Source organism: Sinocyclocheilus grahami, unplaced genomic scaffold (assembly GCF_001515645.1).
Source record: "Sinocyclocheilus grahami isolate Dianchi unplaced genomic scaffold, SAMN03320097.WGS_v1.1 scaffold54.1, whole genome shotgun sequence".
NCBI classification, from domain to species: Eukaryota; Metazoa; Chordata; class Actinopteri; order Cypriniformes; family Cyprinidae; genus Sinocyclocheilus; species Sinocyclocheilus grahami.
This window is the reverse complement of record NW_015505233.1, coordinates 5,182,185-5,205,887: the sequence shown is the minus strand read 5'-3', so window position 1 is coordinate 5,205,887 and position 23,703 is coordinate 5,182,185. Positions and strand designations below refer to the sequence as shown.

At 38.7% G+C, this 23,703-nt stretch overlaps 3 protein-coding genes across 3 annotated transcripts in view; 2 read left to right on the top strand and 1 right to left on the bottom strand.

Annotated features, from left to right (window-relative positions):
- Positions 1–661: 661 nt before the first annotated feature.
- Positions 662–14,253, top strand: LOC107583541 (TBC1 domain family member 12-like). The gene is made up of 13 exons (XM_016269800.1): positions 662–2,189; positions 4,881–5,007; positions 7,629–7,750; positions 9,017–9,099; positions 9,263–9,380; positions 9,460–9,566; positions 9,746–9,826; positions 10,892–10,986; positions 11,095–11,166; positions 11,243–11,371; positions 11,670–11,779; positions 12,178–12,436; positions 12,715–14,253. The coding sequence occupies exons 1-13, from the start codon at positions 1,081–1,083 to the stop codon at positions 12,796–12,798; spliced, it is 2,496 nt and encodes an 831-aa protein (XP_016125286.1). The 5' UTR covers positions 662–1,080; the 3' UTR covers positions 12,799–14,253.
- A 1,672-nt stretch (positions 14,254–15,925) lies between these two features.
- On the bottom strand, positions 15,926–21,580 carry LOC107583539 (serine/arginine repetitive matrix protein 2). The gene is made up of 8 exons (XM_016269798.1): positions 21,243–21,580; positions 20,561–20,706; positions 19,839–20,364; positions 18,453–19,044; positions 17,914–17,990; positions 17,708–17,807; positions 16,837–16,955; positions 15,926–16,732 (listed from the first exon to the last, which is right to left on the bottom strand). The coding sequence occupies exons 1-8, from the start codon at positions 21,453–21,455 to the stop codon at positions 16,364–16,366; spliced, it is 2,142 nt and encodes a 713-aa protein (XP_016125284.1). The 5' UTR covers positions 21,456–21,580; the 3' UTR covers positions 15,926–16,363.
- Positions 21,581–22,203: 623 nt separating this feature from the next.
- The window catches only part of LOC107583540 (protein FAM98A-like), a 9,940-nt gene continuing 8,440 nt past the window's right edge, over positions 22,204–23,703 (top strand). Inside the window, exon 1 of the mRNA XM_016269799.1 lies at positions 22,204–22,334. Coding sequence (XP_016125285.1) covers positions 22,294–22,334 — 41 coding nt within the window. The 5' untranslated portion in view covers positions 22,204–22,293. The remainder of the gene's footprint in view (positions 22,335–23,703) is intronic.

Sequence of the window (23,703 nt, the reverse complement as noted above, 5' to 3'; positions counted from 1 at the left end):
TAGTTAACTGAAACAAAACGACCAGCTGCACATACCTCTGCTGAATCGTAATTTGAACGGTGGTCTCGCGCTGATGACGTCAGCATCCAGGTTGGCACGCGATTCATACTGCCCACAGGGGGTTATGATTGGTCGACTGACAGGCTCAAATCTGATTGGCTAAAGAGTACGCGTGTCCCGAGTGGGAGGAGTTCGCTGCCGGGAAAGTCTCAAAATACACACAAATCCGAGGCATTCACATTCACAGCCCATGATAAACTCGGGAATTTTAAACATTCAACAATTTTGTACACAGTTGTACATCTGTGAATTGTGTTTTGCATTTGTGAAACGCATTTTATGAATATATGTTCTTATTTTGTGCAGGTGAATTGGTTTTTGTGAATATCTATAGCCTATATTTTTCGTGCACGTGAATTATTTCTCATGCATGTGAATTGGGTTATGCATGTGTGCATCGCGTCTTTTGCGTGAATTATTATTGAGATCATTCTGGCTCCATAATTGTATTATTGAATTATTATTAAAATATGTCTGTATAGGTTTTTTATTTATTTTGCAGATTGATGTTAACGTTATGGAAATACAAATAATGGAAGATGGCAAGACGAATAATGGGAATAGAGTTTTAAAACGAGTTTATGCTTTTTATGTTGGCGTAGGTAATATAACCCCAGTTAAGCTTCACAAAAATAATCAACCGTTATGTGCTGCTTTGTAAAGGCAGAGTGTCCTGCAGTTGCTCCAGCTGTCCGGTGGATGTCGCGTTAACTCCTGGGAATCCCACTTCCAACCTTTTGCTTGGAAGAGACACGCCGACACCACATTCAAAATGGCCTCTACCAGCGACTTCGCTGGACGTGGATCAAAATGTGCATAAACAACACCGAGCCGTGGCTTTACTCTCCATCCTCAACGCTACAGGTTTCGGAGGCGCGATGTCATGAATGTATTGGACTGGCAGAATCGGCGGGGTACATAAGATGAGAGCTTGTTTTGCAGACAGCCCAGCCGAACCGGGGCGCCGCCGCTGCAGCAGGGCTTCATCTGCCTTTCTGAACCGCGGACACCTCCAGTGAGATGGAAGGAGTTGAGGATGCTGCTGATGAGCCGGGACTCGCACCGTCCATCGATGTCAACGACAACCGGGAGGAGTACAAAGCACGCGTTTGCGGTTCAGACACCGAAAGCGCACGGGAGGGTTCTGTTTACAGTTCGGTTTATGCGAATCCGGGCGGTGCTGGACTGCCGTCTCTCTCCCCGCTGGTGGTGGGGTGCAGGGCCGGAGTATTAAACGGGTTTCCCGGGAAGCTGGAGGTGGGTATGGTGTGTCCGGATGGAGGAGGAGGAGAGGGGGGAACCCGGACCGGCCCGAATCGGGTTACAGGGACGTCCGAAGCCGAGAGCTTGAATAAACCCGACAAAGGCTATTTCAATTCACAACTGAGGTCTGCAGTGTCAATTACGGGTAAGAACTCGCCGGATATGAAGATGCCTAATGGAGATGTTACCCATGAGCACATTGATCATGATCAGACTCATTTAAGGTGTTTGAGTTATGCAGAAGGATTCAACAGGAAGGTGCCTGCTTTGGACAGAGGTGTGAAAGTGGGCAATGGGGGGTTGTTGATCGTGAACAGTTATGAAACCCTGTCTCAAGTCCCCTTCAGAGCCTTGGGTGGCCTTCCTGCTCCAGAAAGCCGTGTCTTTGTTCATCAAAGCGACGGTGTCCTCTCCATGGGGAGGTCATGTGAAAGGATCAGTCGTGCCAGTGCTGAGAGCTCAGAGGAGGCCCGGCCCTGTGACCCGGATCCCGCAGACACCCTGTCAGACCTCAGTGCCAAGCTGTCCTTGTCTCCCCTGGCAGAAAACACCAGTGATTACACAGAGACGGACCCGAGCCCGGAGGAGGATTTCAGCGACACGGGCCCTCCGCCTCTCAGGCCCCAGAACCTCCGGACTAACCCCGGTCACACAGTCTCCCTCAGCTGTGATGCCACTCCTCTGACCCCCGGGGATGATGGGTATTTTGGAGCAGAGGGCTGTGTGGATGAATGTCTCAGCTCTGTGAAAGCATTCGAGGGGGGCCGGCGGCAGAGTGCTCCAGACAGGGTCGCAACTGACACTGATGCCTCATCTGACCAGACACTTGGCACTAAGAGACACGGTATTGCTGAGTTTCTGACCAGGTAAAGTCTGATGAGTTGCAGTAAACGTTTTTTTGACCTTTTTACATTTGCCCCATTCAAGTGTCTACAAACAGTTACAGCTTTCTGTTGGTGTTTTTTTTTTTTGCTTGTATTTATAGGACATGATGCATGATATGATCAGGATAATTTCAGGGACTTTTATGTTTTTTTTATTTATTTATTTGTGATAGGTAAGATTAGTTTTATTGTTTTCGATAGTCTCTTATGTTCACCAAGGCTGCCTTTATTTGACCAAAAATACAGTAAAAACAAAAATATTGCGAAATATTATTACAATTAAAAATAAAATTTTTCTATTTTTGTAGATTTTAAAATGTAATTTATTCCTGTTATTTTTAGCAGCCATTAGGCCATTCTTCATTGTCACATGATCCTTCAGAAATTATTTTAATATGCTGATTTGATGCTCAAAAACATTTCTTATTATTATCAATGTTGAAAATAGTGTCTTATTACCAATATTGAAAATAGTTGTTAATGTTAATATTTTTGTGGAAACATTTTGTGATGCATTTTGTTTTCAGGTTTTTTTTTAGAAAGTAAAAAAAAACAATTTTTGTAATAATTCAAGTTTTTACTGTCACTTTTGAACAATTTAATGGATTCTTGCAGAATAAAAATATTAACTCCTTAAAAAATTGGTGCTTGCAAACAACTAAAAAAAAAAACTTTATTTGTTGATGATGTTACCAGCCATAACATGAAAAGGATTGACTACTCAATATTGATGCATCCTTACAGATGCATCCCTACAAATATATGTGTGAGAGAGAAAATTGGATCAGGACGTCAGAACATGGAACCCCACAGATTTACACAATCACCACATCTCCGACTAATTCCTTAAAGCTTTTTCTTGAATAATCATTGCATTTTATTTTCAAATATTGCCTATATGTTTTTTTTGAAGTGTTGTTATCTGTGAGGAAGCGCTTTATTGTTTTAGAGCAAAAGTCACACTGTTGCTCGCATGATCAGGTAATGAATGATGAGTAATAACAGGTGCTTTGAATGCCACTCACTTGTGGCTTCTTTCTTCATAGACATGCTTCACAGAAGGTCTGAAGTGTGCCGTTTACTTTGAACACACTCCTTGTGTTATGTTTTCAGATGTTTGATGAAGAGAAGCCGCTTTGCTTTATAAAAGTCAAATCAAATCCAATTTTAAATAACGTTTTGTCATCTCAGACTTACATGAAGCCAAAATTTTGCATCAGAACCAAACTGCATGACATCAGACTGCATATCTGACTTGTTTCCGTTATGTTTGGGGTGAAATTTGCACCAGTAATGTATTACCAGAGTTCAGAGGGAGTCCTCTTTCCAGGAGCTTTGGTCTCTACAAAGACCTTCATAGACTTTAGTATGGAAAAACACACACTCACCCACACACACTTTCTGAGGAATGTTAATGTCAGCTTTTATGAGTTGGGCTTCATGGTGTTCTGCTGCTGAGACCTTGTTTCTGCTCACTCCGTATCTTCAGTTCCCTTTTTTTTTTTTTTTTTTACAGGAACAAACTTCTCCTTTCCAGCTGTATCATACCATGTCATCCTTTGTCACACATTCTCTTTGTCCGTCTCCCTCACTATTATGTCTGTCATCCTATCCATCTCTCTCAGGACAGTATTGACCTGCCTCACTGGATTTATTATGTAATTAAGACGGCATTAGATCGATTGTCCCATCAGAAAGCATGTTCAGATATATAATGAGCTCATCTCCACAGTAGGGCCTGCTCATTATCTGTGTGTTTGTGTAAATGGCACCTGCTACTGTGACTCAAGGTTTATTTGTAGTATGCTGGTGCTGCTGTATCTCCATGAACATTTTAAAATATCCTGTATTAAGTGCATTAACTCTGCTGAGCTGTCCAAGATCTTAATTCCCTATAGTCATACAGGTGCATCTCAATAAATTAGAATGTCATGGAAAAGTTCATTTATTTCAGAAATTCAACTCAAATTTTTTGCTTGACAATCCTCATAAGGCTTACGGTTCTCTCAGTTGGTTGTGCATCTTTTTCTTCCACTCTTTTTCCTTCCACTCAACTTTCTGTTAACATGCTTGGATACAGCACTCTGTGAACAGCCAGCTTCTTTGGCAATGAATGTTTGTGGCTTACCCTCCTTGTGAAGGGTGTCAATGATTGTCTTCTGGACAACTGTCAGATCAGCTGTCTTCCCCATGATTGTGTAGCCTAGTGAACCAAACTGAGAGACCATTTTGAAGGCTCAGGAAACCTTTGCAGGTGTTTTGAGTTGATTAGCTGATTGGCATGTCACCATATTCTAATTTGTTGAGAAAGTGAATTGGTTGGTTTTTGTTAAATGTGAGCCAAAATCATCACAATTAAAAGAACCAAAGATTTTAACAACTTCAGTCTGTGTGCATTGAATTTATTTCATACACAAGTTTCACAATTTGAGTTGAATTACTGAAATAAATGAAATTTTCCACGGCATTCTAATTTATTGAGATGCACCTGTAGTCTGAACTTAATGAGATTAATGGTTGTCATATTTTGGCCTCTTTATATCAAAGGCTACAAGGACTTATTTAACTGTTTGAGAATCTCTCTCTTTTATTCTAATGATAAAATCATGTGGAGTGTGTTTTTAAATAGTCACTCTTTTGGTCTCTCTTCCTGTCTGTCTTCTGTCTTCAAAGGAGTTTGTTTTCCTGGAAGCCCAAAGAGTCCAGGGCATCAGCATCCCACAGTGCTCCAGGATGGAAGCTGTTTGGGAAAATTCCACTGCGGGACATCCCTCCAAAAGACTCTAAAACCATACAACAGGTAAGAGAGGCGGTTTAAAGGAATGGCATTTCCAAAAATGAGAATTCAGTTTTTATTTAACCACTCTCATGTTTCAAACCACTCTGATTTGCTTTTCTGTGCAACATAAAGTCGGTATTTAAAAAAAATCTCCCAGTATTAAATATTTGAAATTATTTATGCTTATTTACTGAACATTATGGTGTTGTGATGCCTAAATTGACAGATATTAGAGTAAAAACAGTTATGTTGTAAAATTTCAGCAGCCATTACTCCAATTTTCAGTGATATATGATCCTTCAGAAATCATTCTAATATGTAATTTGGTACTATTATTATGAATGTTGAAAATAGTTTTGAAAATATTTTAATATAGTCTAATGGTTTGCTTCTGGTTAATAGTTTTGTGGAAACTAATATATTGGTTATCAGAACTCTTTGTTGAATAGAAATTTTAAAAGAACAGCATTTATTTGAATTGAATTTTTTGTAATATTATGAATCTTTCTACTGTCACTTTACTGTGTTGATCACTATATTGCATCCTGATCCTAGTTAAATAAATGTATATATTTTTTTTTTATTTACAAAATTGTACTGACCCAAACCTGTACATATTTATCTCACACACACACAAACATAAATATTAATTATGATATAATTTTCCTATTTGGGTGAGCGTTTATAATGTGTTTAGAGTATGTATAACCCAAGAAACAGTACTGCTGTTTCCATGACTAGAAACACTGAAGTTCATACCCTTATTTGTGCAGAGAAAAGATAGCAAGGGAAGGCAGTATTTGCAGAAGAGAGTTAGGGAGAGAGCGAGAAAGCAAAAGAGAGAGAGGAGGAAGAGAAACTAAGAATGACAGAGTAAGAAGGATTGAGATTACTGCTGGAAACTCTGCGTCATTTTGTGTGTCAGCCAGGAGAGACAAGTGTGTGTGGGGCAAGCTTGGGCTTTGTGTGTGTGTGTGCGTGCAGCTGTCTTTACTCTTCCCCTTCAGTAAGTGATGACTGAGCCTGTGTTGTTTTCAGCTCTGGATTTGTGCTCAATTCACCATCCACACACTGCAGGTGTCTCTCTGTATTCCAGTGAGAGAGACCTCCGATAAACTCACACACGAAGGCTTATGTCTTACAAATCGTAAAGCTTTTTTCAGATCCTCCTTTTTCAGTTAACAGAATTCTTACTGACCGTGTCTGTGTAATTTATTATATCCTTTAAAGGGGTCATATGATGTTGCTAAAAAGAACATTATTTTGTGTATTTGGTGTAATGAAATGTGTTTATGCGATTTAAGGTAAAAAAAACAACAACATTATTTTCCACATACTGTACATTATTGTTTCTCCGCTATGCCCCGCCTTTCTGAAACATGTCGATTTTTACAAAGCTCATCGGTCTGAAAAGCGAGGTCTATGCTGATTGGTCAGTTATCCAGTGCGTTGTGATTGGCCGAATATCATTACCTCAAGTGTGTGACGGAAATGTTACGCCCCTACCATATTGTGATGCCGTCCGGAGCGACGAGACAAAAACATTAAAACCCATTATTAACAAGGCATTTGTTGCATCCAGTGGGAACATAATTACGGATTATAATGACTTATACTGTTTTTTTACGCGTTGCGTTGCATCGTGCCGCGTAAACATAAAACCATGTCTGCATTTGTGATCGGAGAAATGACAAACAACAAGCACTACTCTACACTGCTCAAAACTCGCGTTTGAATCATCAGTTGCAAATTCTTTAAATATGAAAACTTACTTATAGTCTGTGAGTCAGAACAGCCTGCATTGTAGTCTACTCTACCAGGATCACGAAACAGTCCTCCATAAGATGCGCTGCACACATCTTAATATTTGGGTTGAACTGTTCTGGAACGGTGTTGTAAATACAACTTAACGACCTCTTTTGGAAGGCCAAACAAAGTAGTTTAGCTTTCACAATGAAATACACAGTGTCTTCACAACATGCCGGCGGCGGTGGCAGCAACAATAAAGTTATGCCTTCTTTCTTTGCATGAACATTTGGGCGGTGTTATGCAAATCTTCCCACTTCGTGACATAGACATGTGGTGGCGTGTTTAAACGAGGCGTTTCAGGAGGGCGTGGACCAGTCTTAACTTTATAAAGAATATCTCTTTGGGTTTGAGACTTTAGTCTTTGCAACTTTAGGGATCTTATCTATTCACGAACAGCTTGTAACACTCCAAAGAGAAAGGAAAACTTGAAATCGCATCATATGACCCCTTTAACATTTTAACATCATGGCCAAGTAAAGTTCTTTTTTTTTCTCGAAGTCTGACTGATAGACCTAGATAATGACTTTGTGGCTTTGTTCAGTATGTATACACATACATTTAAAACTACAGTTCACTTTGGTGTTTGTGCAATTGCTCTGTGAATGTAAATGTGTTATTTCTCTGCTTGACCTTGTATTGGAGTCATGCTGTTTGTGCTTCAGTTTTAATATGGGTTTAGCATTAAGGCTATTGCCTTTGGGCCTTTTACTCGTAGCATGTGGGAATCTCATGACGAAATTCTTCCTTCTCTGGATACATGTGGCAGCTGAGAAATTGTAGACACAGATCTGCTGTAATCTCATAATGACTGCTCTTCTTTCCTTTTTTTTCAGGAGTATGAGTCCAGGGTGGGATCCGCCACAGAACCACCCCCTCACCCTCAGCCAACGAGACGCAAGAATCTGGAGTTTGAGCCTTTATCCACCACTGCTCTCATTCTGGAAGACAGACCTGCGTAAGTGTGAAACGTGAACTACAGCTGCTCAAGTGCTGCGCAAGCTTCCATTGAATCAAATATTTACCCAAATTCCCTGGGCACTGCTGGTGAAACACAAGCTGTCATACCAAATGTGTGCATATAAACCTGAAGAGCAGGTTTTATTGTTACATAATTCTTATAATGTGTAGCAGAACAGGATATTATTTGCTTATTTGTTAATAATTGAAAACTGTCTTTTTGTATAGTTGTGTAACTAAGCAGATTTCACCCCTGAGTGAGATTGCTTTTCATCTGATTGTAATTTGTGGATTGAAACTAGCTGAAATGTAGTTAGTTTGCATTCCAGATAACATGCTTACAGAGAGGAAATTATTCTAAACCAAAGATGTACCACATATTCAGGATTGGGGAACCAAATGTAATAATTTATTAATAATAATAGAAATAATAATGTGATAGTTAACAATTGAAAAACCTACATCACTATTCCGAAAATTGACTTGCTCTGAAGGCACTGTCCAAAGAAAAGCACAAAAAACTTAATCCATAGAGTGAATTCAGTCCTCTGAAGGACCATACACTTTCCTCATAAACCATGTCTGTTTTAGCCTTTATATCATTACTCTGACTTAATGATTTGGCCTAAATTTAAAACCCCAAAACAACTGACATACTGGAGCTGTACCAGTGAAAACATGGATAAATCCTTTCTGAAATCTTGAAAGTGTTGCAGAAAGTTGTAGTTATTTATAACAGATGGTCAGTTTTTAATGTGTAAAGCAGAGATGATTCCTTTTAGCTTCATGCAGCAGATTTGGTTTTGTGATTAAGTTGAAGCTGAAGTATTTTACTTTATGTTAAAAATACTTTAATGTATGATACATCAACACTGGCTCAAAGTTTGGGGCAGGGATATTGATTTGCTCTACTAATGGCAGACAGAAAGTGTTCATAAAACGCATTATTAAAAATCATTACTAGTTTAATTTTGTTTAGTCATGCTAGTGGTACAGAAATTACACACTTTTCGGTTTCAAATAAATGCTGTTCATCACAACAGTAAATTACATTTTAAAATTCAGATATTTCACATTTTAATATTATTTCACAATATCTCTTTTTACTGTATTTTTGATCAAACAAAAGCAGCCTTGGTGAGCATAAGAGACTTCTTTCAATAACACATGAAAAAATCTCACTGACCCCCAAACTTTAACAGTAGTGTATTTAGGTGAAGGGATTTTATGTTTGTGCAGGTTCAAAGACTTCTTGTACTTTTAGGTACCTGCCTGCTAAATCAGAAGAGGAATCTCAGAGACACCGGCAGGAATACAGTGAGATGGTTGCAGGGGCCAAGAGAAGGGGTGAGCAACATGTGTCTCTTTGCGCGCACACTCGTTTGAGCATTTGCAATGATAATGACGTTTGACACTTGATCTGTTGGCCATACACCCCTGAATTTCAGCACAGCTGCCCCTCTCATTGCCCATCCAAACACACACAAACAATTTCTCTTCTTTTGATTAGAGATGAAAGAGGCACAGAAGAAAAAACGTCAAATGAAGGAGCGATACCGACAGGAGGAGAACATCGCCAATGCCATGGTGATCTGGAACTCTGAAGTCCTGCCTAATTGGGAAAGCATGTAAGTGTCCCATCCATATATGCACAAAAAGTGGATTTATTGATGTCGTGTAATGATGTGTTCTGTTGCCATGACAAAGGCGTAACACACGGCGTGTACGAGAACTTTGGTGGCAGGGTGTCCCGCCCAGCGTCCGCGGGAAGGTCTGGAGCCTCGCCATCGGGAATGAGCTTAACATCACCCCAGGTAACTATGGCAACTGCTGCACTCCTCACATTTGGTTAGTCTTGATCATCTGTGGCCCTCTGCCTCTGTGTAACATCAATCTGACACAAACAAACAAACCGATTGTGTCCAGATGAACTGTGTTGACAAGGAAGCAGCTGTTGCTTTTGTCACAGCAATTGTGTGTGTGTGTGTGTTAGAACTCTTTGAGATCTTCCTGTCCAGAGCCAAAGAGAAGTGGAGGAGCTTCAGTGAGACGAGTTCGGTCAATGAAAGTGAAGGTCTGTTTGTTCTTTTTGCCCCATCTTCAAACTAAACTACATCAAAGAATGAAGTAGCTGAACAATTCTGTGAAAGTGAAGTGAAGTGAAGCCAGATTGAGAGTGTTTACATTGTCTGTATATGTTGATGGTGTCAAATACATGGTTTCCATCAACAACTTCCTGAATTGCATCACATGAAATCAATAAACCAGATAAGAACTTTTCTTATCTACTCTCACATGTGACTGGAAGATACAAAGAATATTTACAACATATCCATGATAATTCTGCTGTAAACGAAGTGAATACTGCAGATTTTAATATGCTCTTTGAGAGCCATTAAAACATTTTGCATCCTTTCTTGTAACAGACCGTTTTAATAACGTCTCTGATTTAATCTTTAGTAGCAAAGATGGTGAGAATTTATTTAAACCAGTTTAAACTGTTCAGTGCTTTAAAAAAACCAGTCAAAACGCTAATTCAACGATTCATTTGCATCATCACTTAAAAATGCTTCCACAAAAATCTTTCAAAATGTCAAAATATTAATAAAAGTTTTCAACTTTGATGATAATAAGAAATGTTTTTGGGCAACATATAAGTATATTAGAATGATTTCTGAAGGATTGTGTGACACTGAAGTACATTGCAAGACCAAATTGCATTTTAAACTATATAAAAATAAAAAAGCCATTTTAAATCGTAAAAATATTTCGCAATACTACTGTATTTTGTAATTGCATTGTTGATCAAATTAAATGCAGGCTTGGTGAGAATAGGAGACTTCTTTCATAACCATAATAAAACAAATCTTACCGAACCAAAACTTTTGCACAATATAGTATGTAACTAAATATTGTTGTTTTGTAGCTGAAGATTACTTTATTACGATCCACATTGGCTATTTTGTTTCTCATTTATTTATTACCCTTACATTTATTCATTTAGCAGGTGCGTTTGCCTAAAGCAGCAAAAAACATCCTTTAAGCTATTTCAGAACAAATCCATAAAATTAGATTTTTTTTTTGCTCTGTCAACCAGCTGTAGCCTGACTGATGACTTCATCTGGTTTTAATTGATTAGATTGTGGAGTGTCGCTGGCAGACAGAGAGTCGAGTCTGGATTTAATCAAGCTGGATATTTCCAGAACTTTCCCCTCTCTCTACATATTCCAGAAGGTAAGAACAGGTGTTTTGGTACTGCAATTATTATTATTTTTTATTTTTATTATTTTTTATTTTGTTTCCATCATGACTAATTTGTTCCTCTCTCTCTTTTTCCATCAGGGAGGACCTTATCATGATATATTGCACAGTGTATTGGGGGCGTACACCTGTTACAGACCTGATGTAGGCTATGTAAGTACCATCCTGGATCATGTCAGTTCAGAGATGTTCTTCATTGAGAGTTTGACGTGTATGTGGCGTGTTTTAGGTTCAGGGGATGTCGTTCATTGCTGCTGTTCTAATTCTGAATTTGGAGGAAGCCGATGCCTTCATTGCCTTTGCCAACCTCCTTAACAAACCATGCCAGATGGCCTTCTTCAGAGTGGACCATGACCTGGTACACACATGCACTCTCTCTTCATCAAACGTATTTTTTTAGACCTGCTACAAAACCTACATTTGCTCTCAAAATAGAGGGAGTGTTGTGTCTGCGTTTGCAGTCAGCATTTATTCCAACCATCTGTTGACCCACTTATAGAGATTTCATTTGCCAGACAAAAGAACTCCCAAAAGTCGCGATCTGCTGCCGAACATTCCTTTTATCTTACACACTCAGTGTTGTGCTTTTGATCATGCTTGTGTTTAAGTTGGAGTTATGCTCTGTACTGAAGTGCTATTTTATTTTTTTCCCCAAGATGCTGAAGTATTTTGCAGCGTTTGAGGTGTTTTTTGAGGAGAACCTTCCCAAACTATTCCAGCACTTTCAGAACAATAGCTTGACGCCTGACTTTTACCTCATAGACTGGTAAATCTGCTCTTAAAATCTCTCTTCCTGCTGTTTGTTCGTTCCTCTCCTCTCTGTTTCTTTTCCTTGTTTTGAAATCAGAGAGGAGAGATTCAGAAGCAATCTTTTCCTGCAGTAGCTCTTTATCGCCCTCTAGGGCTGCTTTTATGTTCTGTTTTATGTTATTACATATATGCTGCCTCTAAAAAGACTTTTAAAGTCATTTAAAAAGTGTGAATATCTTTTCTCAAAATGTTCTATCTTGTTTTCAAATATTTCTTCCTAAAAACTGTGAATCCTTAATGGAACCTTTTAATAATGATTAAATCCCTTACAGTTCCCATCTGCAAAAACACAGAGCATCTGTACCACTTCAAAAAAAACGTCTCTCTTATTACTTTTTTCTGTCCTTCTCTCAGGATCTTCACTCTGTACAGCAAGTCATTACCGCTGGACGTGGCATGTCGTGTTTGGGATGTGTTTTGCCGAGATGGAGAGGAGGCGTTATTCCGGACAGGACTGGGAATTCTTAGGCTGTACCAGGATGTTCTACTGCAGATGGATTTCATCCATAGTGCACAGTTCCTTTCCCGGCTGCCTGAAAGCACTCCTGCACACGCACTCTTCTCCTGCATCGCAAACACGCAGATGATCAGTAACAACCGTCGGTGGAACCAGGTCAGAAATACACACATTTACAACTGTGAGACCGTTTATTTTTAATTAAATATAAATATTGAGATGGTTTTTCACTTTTGCATTTGATTATTAATTTTAAGCAATGTAATTGATATTTATATAATTTGGTCAATGGTAAACCAATAAAATAAAATTATAAAGGCATGTTAAAACTATCCAAGTCAGTTTTAATGTGATCTTCATAAAGAAAATGCTTATTTGAATCAAAATGAAGGACATAAAGCAGTCTAAATTTCCTATTTTTTCCCCTCCTGCAGGTCTTTTCTGCTCTGATCAAAGATGGACTCAAAGAAACTGACAAAAGCAGCAGCAGCAGCAACAGTCCTGCCTTAAGAAGTTAACAGCTGACTCTGTCCCAGAGGAAGTGATGGCAGTCATCACTCAGCACTTTGACCTCTGCAGTGTGCCTGAGGGACAGCTCAGGATCATCCCTGATGTGCTGATTGTCCTGTTTGAAGAATCTCCTAATGAACCTGTGTCCTGTGGAAGGGACATTTCTTCACTTGCGCTCGCGAGCGTGTTTATGCGTGTGTTTGTGTAAGAGAATAAGAGAAATGTGAGTCAGGTGACTGTATAATGTGCCAACTTTGTCAATGTTACTTCTGTAATGTGACTAGAAGAAAACAAATTATGGTAATCATAATCATTTACACACACACACATATTCAGAGGTCAGTGCCACATTATTTGAACACTCCTTTGGTTGATGTGAACCAGCGGTAGGCCCTCCGTTACACACTCAACCTGCAGTAGCCTTTCATTAGCACATACCAAATCTGTCGTTAATGTGTTTAAGCTGTTTTTCTCCGTTTATCTGAATTCAGCCTGTTTGCTAACACATACATCACTGACAGCAGGCATAGAGCCATTGAACTGTGACCATCCTCAGTGTGTCTCAAAAACAAACAGACCTAGAGCCAAAATTCATAAAAGAGCATATAAAGATTTCTATAAACAGGTGCTGTCTGGTATTGCATGCTTTGCTATAATTGGCTATATTCATTTAAATAAAAGGTTTGAACACACTTATGTAACATGTACACACACTAACCAACCAGCGGCAAACAAGAGATCAGCTTTTAGCTTTTGCACCTTCTACTACACTCCAAATGAATGAACCTTGACATTTCCAGATGTTTTTTTTTTTTTTTGTTATTTAATGTCGGTTTTTTTTTAATTTAAGGATAGTTTCTCTTGCTTTTTCTCCTTTTTTTTTTATTTTTTTTAAATCTTCCTCACTGTTGTACAGTTTTCTTATGTGACAGTTGTTAATGTACGTTTCTGGTGTGAGGGCTCTAGTGTAGATGTGGGAAAATCCCAGTATTGGAGACCTGCTGTCTTCCTGTCTTTTTTTTTTAACAATATCTTGTAAAATGTAATGTTGCTTAGAAGTTTATTAGAAGGTGCAAACCAGACCTGGGGTCAGTATGTCTTTGAAGAGTGCCATTTGCAGATCATTGGAAAATGTATTTTAAAGTTTGCTGCTTGATGAGAGGTTTATGGTCCACTGTGCTACAAAATCATTGTTTTAAACATTAAATATAATGAAATCCTGCTAAAGAACAAAATTATCTTGCTAGATTTGTACAGTATTAGTATCTTTTCACACAAGGCATTTTTTTTCACTGTACTGCTTTCCCATCATTTTTCAGTGTAAACTTGCACTTAACATATGTCTTTTCATGTCTAGCATCTTTTGCAAAATATGCTAGCATTTTTAAAGAGTTGAAAATGAATTGATTGGATTACATCACTGGCTCACCAATGGATCCTCTGCAGTGAATGGGTGCCGTCAAAACAGCTGATTAATAAAAACATCAAACAATTTATGAGTCATTAAGTCCGGTCCATTAGTTAAGGAAAAGCGGTGGTTGTAAGAAACAAATCCATGGTTATAAGGTGTTTTAACTTTGAACCTTAACTTTAAATATTCGGGATAGATGTCTCTTATTTTAGCTAGAAAGCAATGGTTTGAAGTTAAAACGTTGATGGATTTGTTTCTTACAAACAAAGCTTTTATGTGTTTGTAAGATGATAACTGATGGACTGGAGTTGTGTGGATTCACACTGTGTGAATTGTCCCTTAAAGAGAACTGAACATGCCATCTGGCAATAGCAAATGCATTCCTATAGCAGAGACTAAAGTTGTTCTTAATTTGTCCGAAGTGATAGTCTCACTGAAAGATACTATGATGGACAAATGTGTTTTGGTTCTTTATTCCTTTTATAAAGTTAGCCTTTAAAGTCACAGCTGTGAGCTGCTTGCTGTTACTAGTAAATGGTATTAAAGGGATAGTTCACCCAAAAATTCTAATTTTATGTTTATCTGCTTACCCACAGGGCATCCGAGATGTAGGTGACTTTGTTTCTTCAGTAGAACACAAACAGAGATTTTTAACTAAAACCGTTGCAGTCTGTCAGTCATATAATGTCAGTGGATGGCATCACGGCTTTGAGTCAAAAAACATACACAAACAAAACCAAATTAAACCCTGCGGCTCGTGATGTAAAGACAAAAAGACCAGTCAGTGCAAGAAACTGAACAGTATTTATATCGTTTTTTTACCTCTGATTTTCACGCAATGTCTGAACTGTCCTGAGCGTCTTCTTCTTCAGCCTGCGCGTGAGGTGTCGTCTTCTTGCTTTATGGTGGATCGCAGACTTATAAGGGCATTACCGCCACCTGTCTCTCAAATGGACCATTGACACTATCTACAATCTCAATTGGGCGTGTCAATGGTCCATTTGAGAGATAGGTGGCGGTACTGCACTTATAAGTCTGCGATCCGCCGTAAAGCAAGAAGACAACGACGCCTCACACGCAGGCTGAAGAAGATGCGAAGTTACTCAGGACAGTTCAGACATTGCAGTGAAAATCAGAGGTAAAAAATTATATACTGTTCAGTTTCTTACACAGACCGATCGTTTTGTGGCTTTACACATCAATGTATCATCACGAGCCACAGGGTTTCATTTGGTTTTGTTTGTGTATGTTTTTTGACTCTCAAAGCTGTGATTCCCATCCACTGACATTATAGGACTGACAGACTGCAACGGTTTGAGTCAAAAATCTCTGTTTGTGTTCTACTGAAGAAACAAAGTCACCTACATCTTGGATGTAACAGATCAACATCAAATTTTCATTTTTGGGTGAACTATCCCTTTAAGGGAAGGGCAGGTTTTACTCTAGATAACATTTTATAAAACAGAGGGTGATGGTGTAGAGTCATACATTTTTGGTCTGTTTTTCAGAAGAGAAAAAAAACTATTTTAAATGGATATAGCAGCTAAAAATTATTATATATATTATAAAAATTACAAATTCATCTCTACAGAACACTACATCAAGCTAATTCAACAAGAAACTATAATAATCACAAAAAGGTCAAATTTTATCAACCTGGCAATAACTTGAGGGTTATAAAGCAAATGGAAAACACTGACCACCAACCTCTAATCCAAAAACCTTTTATTCCTGCACACAAATTTTTCAAGCCAAGTATGAATGTTTATATTTTTCAGAGCTAGAACGTTGCAGCGTGTTTGGTTTGTGGAAAACTCTTCATAGGACAATGATGAATGGGACAAACTTCAGGTTGGGCTGGATATACAACCAGAACGTCTGCACATTTATAGAAAGTTCTGGCCTTAGTTTAATTTGACATCTTCTCTGGTTGTTCACATTTAAATGTAACAGGCTAAACGTGTCTCTATATAAGTGAAGCGTCTCTGTACTACACTGTATGCGGTTGGAGTGTCGCCAACAGGATGAATTAACATATTAACAATCATGTCTAGGCATTCTGAGGCCTTCAACCAGAGAAGACTCACCAATGATTGCTGATTGAAATGTAGCTCAAAAGCTCAAACACATAGCTGACGCTTTTAGAAGAAAGATCTTTGACACTAAGGTGAATCCTTATCTGCTTTTTTCTTGTCCTTTTTCTTCTTCTTTTCTTTTTTCTTCATTTTCTTCTTCTTTTTCTTTTTCTCGCTCTTTGTTGATTCTGCATCATCGTTGTCATCAGTTTTATCCTTTTTCTCTTTGTATTTGTCTTTACTCTCATCTTTGCCCTCTGGCTCGTTTTTGAGTTTGATATCTGTAGAATGAGGGCTTCTTTCATCTCTAGTGCGCTTTCTGTCAGGACTGCGTTCCTTGTGGTCCTGGTAGACCCTTGAGGACCTACTGTGTGGGCTCTCACGTCTGTGAGATGATGTGTGATGCTGGTCTTCATGTCTCTTAGCATCCCTGTGCTGCTCCTGTGACCCAGTTGTCTGCAAAGACGAGAGAAAGCTTTTGTTTCTTTCCCACAATTACAGATGCAGCGTAATATAATTTAGAATTAGTGATCCGTGGTAAATGGCATTTATAGTGTCACCTTGTTCCTGTCCTTGCGGCTGTGACTTTCTACATGTCTCTCTGCGCTGTTCAGATCACCAAAGAACTCCTCACAACGCTGGCAGAAGAAACCCATCACTGGGATCAAATCACCTTCACCTACAATCAAGATGCATGTTGATACATAAACGTATATTTGCAAAGATGCATATTTAAACTTAACTGTTCAATACAGATTTAATTAAATAAAATCAATACATAGTTGAATTAAAAAATATATGTGGTTCAAGTAAATGAAAAATAATTTAATTTATGAATTGAGACCAAACGAAAACAATATAATAAGGCTCATGGCTGAAATAAATAAATTGTAGTACTGAACAAATAACAAAAACAATATAATTATTGAGGATTGTGGTTCAAGTAAATACAAAAAGTCAACCAAAATAATAGCAAGGTTCATGATTCAAAAAAGAAAAATAAAGTTGTAATGAACAAATAAAAGCTATATTGTTGTATGGCTCATGGTTAAAATATTTTATTTAAAAAAAATTACACACACAGTTCATGGCTGAAATAAATTGTTGAATTGAACCACAAGATAAACAATATTAAAAAATAATAATAATAATTTTGTTGAACAAACACGATACCATTATATGGTTCATATTTCAAACAAACAAATAAATAAAAAAAAAGTTGAACTGAACCAAAAGAAAAATTAGCATTCTGTGACATTTTAAAGATATGGATCATGACAATTAATTACTGTTAAAATTGGTATAATTCATAAAATGTCAATATTCTCATCCAGCATTTACTAATTTAATGCAAGGCAGCTGAAATCGCTAATAGCATCTTTAAGTAACTTCTTTAGATACGTCGTTCAAGTTGAAGGGCTCATTTAATACCTTCCTGTTTCAGAAGACCCTCCAGTTCCTTCACCAGGTACTCTTTCCTTTTCTTTTGAATCTGTTTCTCTCGTCTGTCTCTCTCCTTCTCATCCGTCTTCTAAAACAGTCAAAGGTGTTCACAGTTAAGACTCTTGGGAGCATGACATAATACTGGGCTGATTTTAAGAGTTGTGATGCAAGATAGGTTTCCAGACTCTTCATACCTTCTCCCCACGCTTGAAATCGTGATTAGAATGGCTGCTTCCAGAGCGATTACTCCTACTCTCATCGGTTTTGGTCGCTGAAAACAGACACTAAAAGTTAAATGCATTACAAGAACAAGGGCCTTGTGAAGTATTCTTGGTCGTTTTATCATTTCTTCAAATAGCTGACAGACATCAAGAACAAAACAACAGCTATGATGCAATGCAGCCTCTTAAAATGTACTTTCAAGAATCTCCTGACACAATTCTGCAACTTAAAAGACCAGTTAATTCAATTCCAGCCAACTGTAGAACAGATTCCATTCAAACTTTGTTTTTTTTAGATCATTTCAGCCTTTTTAGTTTTATACATAAGCCTACTTTTTTTTTTTTTTTTTAAATACTTTTAAAATAGTTTGAAAACCTCTCTCTGATATGGATCGCATGTTCTCTAACTCTGGTGATGTTCTCATGATATTTGCATACTGAATACTGCTTGGTCTTTATCAAACTTTGGGTAAAAGTGACAACTAAAAAGCATAAAACATGCCGGTTCTGACCTCTGGACAGTGCTTGCAGCGCCTCCAGGGTTGGTTTGAGCATCGGGAGCGAAGCAGGCATTCCATGTTCTTCCTTTTTTTCCTTTAGCCTGGCAGCCATTTTACAGATGTCAGCCATGCCTGGATTCAGACCGATGGTCTTCAGGAGGGTTCTCACCTTCTCGCATTCCTCTGGAGTGACTTTCGTTGTGCCAGAAGCAGCGGGCGGCACGCTAGCAGGCATGGCATGTGCTTTGGGTTCCTGGAGACCGTGAGTCTGGTGTTCTTTACTGAGATGATGAACCGGAGACCTCACAGTTCTCGTCTGGGCCAACGGAACGGTCACAGCCTGAGGTTTGGATCGCTCCTCTTCCTCTCCATAAAGGAATTTCTCTTCATCTTCAACACTCTGGAACGCAGGCTTGGTTCCAGGCTGCTGGTTGGGTGTGTTCCAGGATAAGATATTGGAAAAGCTGCCGCTGTCTCCGCCAGCCCTCTCGTGAGGAAGCATGGAACCATAACAGAGTTCAGCAGAGGCTTCAGGTTCTAGGTTCTGGAAGCCTCTAACTGCATACTGATTTGCTAGAAACATTCCCCTTGTGTCATCAGTATTCTGTTTAGAAGACAACGGAAGACATTTCACATTACTTGTAGAGAAAATTACGGGAGTTTAAATGGCCTGAGAGTCAACAAGACAAAATAAATATCAATGTCAAGTATCAGCAAAAAAGAAGTGTCTAGGATTGTACCAAGTTCCTAAAAATGTACTCTTTCAAGTTGGTTTAAAGTTCAAATTTATTGCCTCAAAGTGTCACAAAATAAAATATATTTTACCTTGAACACATCTTAATCATTTGAAAAAAACATGTTTTGAAATGTATTTTTGAAAGTAATTTTTTTTTTAAATCGTGCATTATAAATTCATAAATATCACTGTTTTTTACATTAACAAAAGGTTGTCAAACTGATAAACTAAAGTTTATTTACTTTTTAAAATTAAAACCATGCTCATATTTAAGTCTGTATGAATGGCATTGTAATGTGTTTTTTAAGCTACATTATGTTTGTATACTTTTTGATTCCCTAAAGGTTTGCCATTTGAATGATATACGAGCTACATTTCTCTGTGTATGGAAATTACATTACAAGCACGTGGGAATGACGTATTTATGCAATTTCCTGCATAATCATCCTGACAGCTCTAAAATATTTTTATTATATTAATGTTATTATAGGTTTATCAAAGCGGGTAAAATGGTTTAGAAGGTGGATTATTGAACGGTCTCATTAATAATAAAGTTTATTTAAAAAAATAATAAAAAAAGGTAATAAAACATCATGGGTCATGAATGGGTCCAAAAAATATAGAAACTCAAACTCAAAACGTGACAGAATAGTGTTGCGCACCTGGCTTCTAAGGAGGGCATTCTTGACCAAAGGCAGGTGTTTGTCTAGATCTTTGTTTTGAAGGATCTGTTTTAGTCCATGGAATAGATCAGGCATGGCACTACTGCCAAGGCTTATTCCACTGCTGGCGCTGCTAGAGCTGTGATTGCCTTCAGCGGTTCCTCTGGAAGACTGTTTTGTCTGGCTGGGGCTCAGGCGAGACTGACTCTTACTGTGTGTTCCGCTCTTCCCGTGACTGCGACTACGACTCCTTGCACGACTTTTGGCCCTCGTGCGGCTTTTACCTCGACTGCGACTGCGTGTTTTGCTGCGAGCCCGACTCTTTCCATGACTCCGAGCTTGACTACGACCCCGGCTCCTTCCACAGCTCCTGCTGCGACTGCGTGGACGGCTCCTCCCTCTGCTCCGACTCCGCGTTCGGCTGGGATGCTTATCTGCTGTGCGATCACCATTGTCATTTTTATCTCCTGGCAGCTCAATCCGGTCACTTGCCTCCAGGATTCGGAGAAACTCTTCTGCCTTTTTCCTTTATTGAAACACATGGAAATGGATTTTATATACACACAATATTGAAAATAATAAATGTTTCTCGAGTATCAAATCAGCATATTAGAATGATTTCTAGAGGATCAAGTGCACACTGAAGACTGGAGAAATGGCTGCTGAAAACTCAGCTTTGCATCACAGGAATAAATTACTTTTTAAACTATAGTTCTTTATACCTGACTTCTTGGTTTTGCTCATCTAGACTTTGGGTTGACCAATTCTGTGAGGTGTGACCAAGCTGATGCTGATTTGAAGACGTAAGCAGAGAGCTGATCAGCGTGGATCCACTTTGGTCAGCAGTGTGGCTGGTGAAGGGTCGGTTCTGCGGGGGAAAGAAAGGAATGAAAGAAAAACAGAAATATCACGACACACTGACAAATGACATGTCTATATTCATATAGAAGACTCAAATAATTTCCAGTACAAAATCAGAGATCACAATGAAAATCTGAGATTTCTGCCATTTAAACCTAGAAAGAATAAGTTTTAAATCCTACATTTTTAAACAAAGCATGAGGTTAAATGACAAAGTATTTAAATACCTGCTGGCCACTAATCAATCAAACAAATGAGTGCCACTGTAAATGCATTGTTTTAAATGAAGCATGACATGTCACTGCATGACATTGCTTGAGATTGCCTTTCAATTACCACATGCAATACTAATTCACCATACTTTCACGTACTGCTCTAAAAATGCATTCCTTACATCATGGAATCCAAAGATATTGGATATTTATACAAAATATTTAATATCAAATTAAATATATCAATTTAGCATTTTCACCAGGTGGATGTAGCCAATGCTGCGCCAAGAAGATGCAGATTGGGTTTATGACTGAACAGAAAAACACGCACCTCGTAAAACGATTCTCTGTTGTAGTTTTTAGTCCCTGCTCCGTACGGGCGTCCCGGAGGAGGACCGGGCGGCGGAGCGAAGTAACGAGGCCCTGGAGGAACCCCAAAAGGAGGGCAGAACGGCGGAAGTCCAAAAGATGCTGCAGGGTGTCCGAACCCTGACGGGGGTACCGGTGACCGGTGATAGTCCGGGTTCGACGTACCTCTGTACATTTTTGTGCATAAATATCGGATCAATTCATGTATGATTTCAACGAGTTCATTTTTTCATTCACTCTCTGAGCTCCTGTGTGTCTACATGAGTCTGACCACCTACAGGCCTGGAGCCACAGCGCAGCTCACAAACGCCTGTCCAAACGATGCCAGTTTAAAACTGTTGCACTTACGTTATTTAGCAATAAAGACAGACAAATAAATATACAATATTGATGTAACCGTTGAACACGTTTGCCATATTGTAATTTGGTTCACCTCTTTTGGATTGAGGCACACATGCAAACAATGGCTATATTGTGTTCCTTGGGATATCGCGAAATAACAAATAACAATAACAAATGCAAAAATGTTTAAGTAAAAGTGCCTCCTTTTCTTTTTTTTATTCAGTGAGCAATACAATTATATAGATAATACGTAGTAAAATAAAGGGCAATTAAAAATACACAAAATGCAAATTCATAAAAAATCATGTTAAATGAAAGCTATGCACGGATTTTTTTAATTAAAAAAGTTACAGACCCAGTATTCTCAGTATTCATAAACGAAGTAAATTTAATTTATGCATGTGGAACTTAGCAAATAATTAATAAATTAATAAATAAAAAAATAACAGTATAAAAATTAATACATGAATGATCAAATTAAATAAATTTCCATTTTATCATTTAATTAATAATGATTTAAAATATATGGTTGTTTATTTTCTTTACGGGGGAACGCAAGAACTGATAAAAACGTATCCGGCATGTTTCTGGTCACCTACAGGAGCTGTAAGGACCCCATTATGCCAACCCAGCATTGCAGTCATTACGGCTGCTAGAGGGAGTAATTTACTATGGAGTTTACTGATATTCTTGATTCTTTGGAGGACCTAGGGTAGGTGAATCAAATCTCTCTTTGTCATATATTTTATTGCTTTATCAGCCGTTTTGATTTTCGGTTTAACGGCGTAAATATGAGCTCGTGCATACATGTCCAGGTGTTGTGCCCATTTTCGACCCCTGCCAAATTATTACCCCCTCTCGTTGAAATCGCTACCTGATTGCCTAATCCCAACTCCACCCCTAATATTAACCCCTCCCCCACACCTAACCCTAAACCTACCAATAGGTAGTAATCTGGCGGGGGTCAGAATTTGGCACCCCGCCAGATGTTCTGCATGATCAAAACACAGAACCGCTGTACTGCTGTTGATTGTATCAACTTGAGGCGAATACCTATTAATTTTAAATATTTTTATCCCTCAACAGCCGTGATTTGTTGTCTGTCAAATTATATTAAAGCTAGGGATATTGGCATATGTATTTGACAGCATGATTTATATAATCAATGAAGTGATTGGGCCGTGCAGTCAGCAGTGCTCATATATCTCCACTGCCATAAATAGCCTGAATCATCATAGCCTAAATGATCTGTAGACTGTTCTAGAATCAGTGAAGAACTGGTAGGTATGGGTCGTATTTGTGTAAAATTAAAAGCTTTAGATGTAATAGGTAAATTATTGGTAATGCCATTTGAGGATCAGAACTAATTTAAAGGGGTCATATGATGCGATTTCAATTTTTCCTTTCTCTTTGGAGTGTTACAAGCTCTTGGTGCATAAAGAAGATCTGTAAAGTTGCAAAGACTAAAGTCTCAAATCCAAAGAGATATTCTTTATAAAAGTTAAGAGTCAGCCACGCCAACCTAAAACGGCTCATTCTAACACGCCCCCACATGTCTACCTCACTATCTGGGAAGATTTGCTTAACGCCACCCAAATGTTCACGCAAAGAAAGAAGGCATAATTTTATTCTCGCTGTAGTATTGTTGCCGCCGCCGCCATGTCGTGAAGACGCTGTGTGTTTCGTTGTGAAAGTGAAACTACTTTGTTTGGTCTTCCAAAAGAGGACGATATCCGCTTCATCATGCCTACAGCTGGTCTGTGCTGGTCGCTGAGGGAATACATCAACTTTTACCGTGGACAAAGCGGAGTTCAGCCCGGGGTCCGTCACATGTGGTTGCTGCTCATTTGGCGGATCCGCTGGCTGTGCCGTTCTCGACCCCGCCACCTCAGCTCACTCTGGCCCGGCCTCAGCTCACGCTAGGCCGCCGTGTGTTTCGTTGTGAAAGCGAAACTACTTTGTTTGGCCTTCCAAAAATGGACACGACTAGAAATCAGTGGTTAAGTTGTATTTACAACACTGTTCCAGAACACGTCAACCCAAATATTCGGATGTGTCCAGCACATTTTATGGAGGACTGT

Coding starts and splice junctions, on each gene's coding strand:
- LOC107583541 (XM_016269800.1), top strand. CDS start 1,081: ATGGAAGGAGTTGAGGATGCTGCTGATGAGCCGGGACTCGCACCGTCC. Junction 2,190..4,880: donor ATTGCTGAGTTTCTGACCAG/GTAAAGTCTGAT, acceptor CTGTCTTCAAAG/GAGTTTGTTTTCCTGGAAGC. Junction 9,827..10,891: donor TTCGGTCAATGAAAGTGAAG/GTCTGTTTGTTC, acceptor TTAATTGATTAG/ATTGTGGAGTGTCGCTGGCA.
- LOC107583539 (XM_016269798.1), bottom strand. CDS start 21,455: ATGTACAGAGGTACGTCGAACCCGGACTATCACCGGTCACCGGTACCC. Junction 20,365..20,560: donor GAGCAAAACCAAGAAGTCAG/GTATAAAGAACT, acceptor GTTTCAATAAAG/GAAAAAGGCAGAAGAGTTTC. Junction 16,956..17,707: donor GGGTCTTCTGAAACAGGAAG/GTATTAAATGAG, acceptor TCTTGATTGTAG/GTGAAGGTGATTTGATCCCA.